Source organism: Terrapene carolina, unplaced genomic scaffold, assembly GCF_002925995.2.
Source record: "Terrapene carolina triunguis isolate 2854851 unplaced genomic scaffold, T_m_triunguis-2.0 Scaffold926, whole genome shotgun sequence".
Classification (NCBI taxonomy): domain Eukaryota; kingdom Metazoa; phylum Chordata; order Testudines; family Emydidae; genus Terrapene; species Terrapene triunguis.
In genome coordinates, this window is record NW_020665277.1 from 6,704,074 (window position 1) to 6,706,906 (window position 2,833).

Here is a 2,833-nt window from a genome sequence, read left to right on the forward strand (position 1 = left end):
GGGGGTTGTGAGTCGGGGCTGAGGGGCACCGCCCCGTGCTCTCTCCCCACAGACAACGTCAAGGCCTATTTCAAGCGGGGGAAGGCGCATGCCGCCGTGTGGAATACGGCCGAGGCCCAGGCCGACTTCGCCAAGGTGCTGGCACTGGACCCGTCGCTGGGCCCCGTGGTGGCCAAGGAGCTGCGCAGCCTGGAGACGCGCCTGCGCCAGAAGGACAGTGAGGACAAGATCCGCTTTAAGGGCATCTTCTCCCAGTAGCGGCTGTGCCAGGCCCGGGGAGCAGCAGGGTGCTGCCAGAGGGGGCTGTGCCAACCGCCCCAGGGCCTGGGCTGGAGTGAGCTGGCAGCGCCCGTCTGTCTGTCCGTCTGTGCTTGGCGCCCCCGTGCTCCTCGTCCTCGCTTCCCATGCTCTGTAGCCAATAAACTGATATTTATCCATGGGCTCTGCCCTCCCCGCCTGAGCCAGGCCAAGGAGCCCAGAGCCGCTGCCATGCCCCCCTCCACTGCTTCCACATTAGTGCTGCCCTGGGCACCCTGCAGCCCCTGTTACATGGGTGTGTGAGCTGGGTTTGGTGCCTTGTAGCTGGTTTATTTGCAGGTCGCTGCTGATCTCCCATGGGGTTATCCCCACTCTCCTAACGCCTGGCACTGCCCCCAGACTGTGGCTGCAGCGCTGTCGCCCGCCTGGGCACTTGGCGCCGAGTTGAGCCCTTCACAGCACAAGAGGGGGGGGCCTGGGCCTTGGGAACCCCACCCTCTAATTGTGCTGACTTAGGGGGAGGGGACTGGCCCTAAGCTCTGGCCCCAGGCCGCCCTGGCTGGGGACAAGTGACGGGAGAGGTTCCTTCTCCTCTTGCTACCTGTGTGAGGTGGGGGCAGCTCCTGAGGCAGGGCCTGTGGGTGGGGGCAGCTCCCCCCGTTGGGCTGCAGAGAGGGAGGGGCAGGGGGAGCGGGGCTGCCTGTTACCAACTGATGTGTCCAAGTCTCTAAAATCCACCTGCAACCTGCGAGCGTCTGGAGTTGCTGTGTCGGCGGGGGCAGGAGGGGGTGCTGTGGGGGGAGGGGAGTGGTGGGTACTGCGGGCTCAGGCCCTGGCACTGTTCCACCAGGCTGACCTCCCCCAAGGGGCCAGCCTGAGCTGGTGGCTGGCGTCTGCTGCCCTGCGGGGAGCCGTGCCCTCACTCTCAGCAACGCTGCTTCACTCCGCTTGGGAGTGCTGGTGCTTCCTTCTGGGGGGGTGCCCAGTCTGGCCACAAGGGGGCTGGGGGAGCAGGCAAGAGGCCCTGAAGTCGACTGCCAAGGGCTGTGCATTCAAGTCCTGCCTGGGGCGAGTCAGGCCCAGTTTGCCCAGGGACAGGGAGCTCAGCAAGGGCCGTAGCTCCCCCAGTGATGGCTAAGTGGACCTTTCTGATTAAGGATTGATTCTCCAAAGTGCCATCAAATCCCTGAGTGCAGCGAGCTGGGCTGTCAAAGTGCCGCCCCCCCACAGGGACCGGGCAGGTGCTGGGGTGTGAATCCAGCCCTCCCCACTGAGCCACGTTTATCCTGGTCAGATGACTCCTGGACTTTAAGGCCAGAAGGGACCATTGTGATCATCTTGTCTGACTTCCTGCACATCACAGGCCAGAGAGCCTCATTCGCTCCTCCTGTAATAGACCCAGGACCTCTGGCTGAGTTACCAAAGTCCTCCAGTCAAGTGACAGAGAATCCACCATTGACTCTGGCTAGTTCAAACCAGCAAGTCACCCCGTGCCCCAGTGTGGCAGAGAGACAAAAAAACCTCTGCCAATTTGACCCGGGGGGAGAATTCCTTCCCGACCCCAAATATGCCCATCAGTTAGACCCTGAGCATGTGGTCAGGCCCACCAGCCAGACACTGGGGAAAAAATTCTCTGTAGTAACTCAGAGCTCTCCCCATCTAGTGTCCCATCTCTGGCCATTGGAGATATTTGCTGCTAGCAGTCGCAGATCGGCTACATGCCATTGCAGGCCGTCTCGTGCCATCCCCTCCATCAACTGATCAAGCTCAGTCTTGAAACCCCTTAGGCTGTTGCTACCCTGGAGAGTTTACAGCAGTGCAGCTCTAGCCACTCTAAGCCAACCGGAGAGAGCTCTCCTGTCCGCTTGATTAATACACCCCCAATGAGCAGTGAGAACTACGTTGGCAGGAGAGGTTGTCCACCCCAGTGTTTATGTCGTTGTAAATGATTGCGCTCAGGGAAGTGGCTTATTCACACCTCCGTGCGACATACCTTATACTGATAGAAGTAGTAGTGTAGACAGTTGTAGAAGGGTTCGGCCAGGGCTCGTCCCTCCCCGGGGCGGCAGGGAAGCACACCGCCTCGCTACGGCCGTCCATTTGGGTCGGGGAACTAGTCTGGCCACGGGGTCTCATGGCCCGCGATAGAGGCACAACAAATGATTACGTCCGGTTGGCGGGCGGTAGCGAGTCCCGCACTCCGGTCCTCAGAGCTGCTGTATAACGAGCAGGCCCTTGCCCTGGGTCAGAGCGGGACAGCAAAGGGTCAGTGGCTCAGGCAGGGTTGAGCAAACAGTTAAGCAATAGGCCCCAGCCCTGGTTCCAAGGGCCTTCAAGAGCGGGAGACGGCCACCCACGTTGGGTGGCAGCGGGGACGCAGGGCCACCCGCTCCACTGCATCCCAGCCCAGGGCCCTAGCAGCGGAAGAGGACCTGCTGCTGTGTCAGTGGATCGGCTCTGGCAGTGCTGCAGCCAGACGAGGGTCAGCTGTCCCTGGGGTACTTCCTGACTCCCCCCCCCCGAGGTACCTGCATCCCCGGTTCCTCAGGGCAACTGGCGAGCAATACGCTTGACA

The 2,833-nt window shown here is 61.6% G+C and overlaps 1 protein-coding gene across 2 annotated transcripts in view; it reads left to right on the forward strand.

Moving 5' to 3' along the window:
• AIP (aryl hydrocarbon receptor interacting protein) overlaps positions 1-1,012 on the forward strand; it is a 6,993-nt gene extending 5,981 nt beyond the window's left edge. For both annotated transcript variants that reach the window (XM_026661034.2, XM_026661033.2), the window contains exon 6: positions 53-1,012. In XM_026661034.2, the coding sequence (XP_026516819.1) occupies positions 53-221 (169 nt within the window). In that variant the 3' untranslated portion in view covers positions 222-1,012. The remainder of the gene's footprint in view (positions 1-52) is intronic.
• The last annotated feature ends 1,821 nt before the right edge of the window (positions 1,013-2,833 follow it).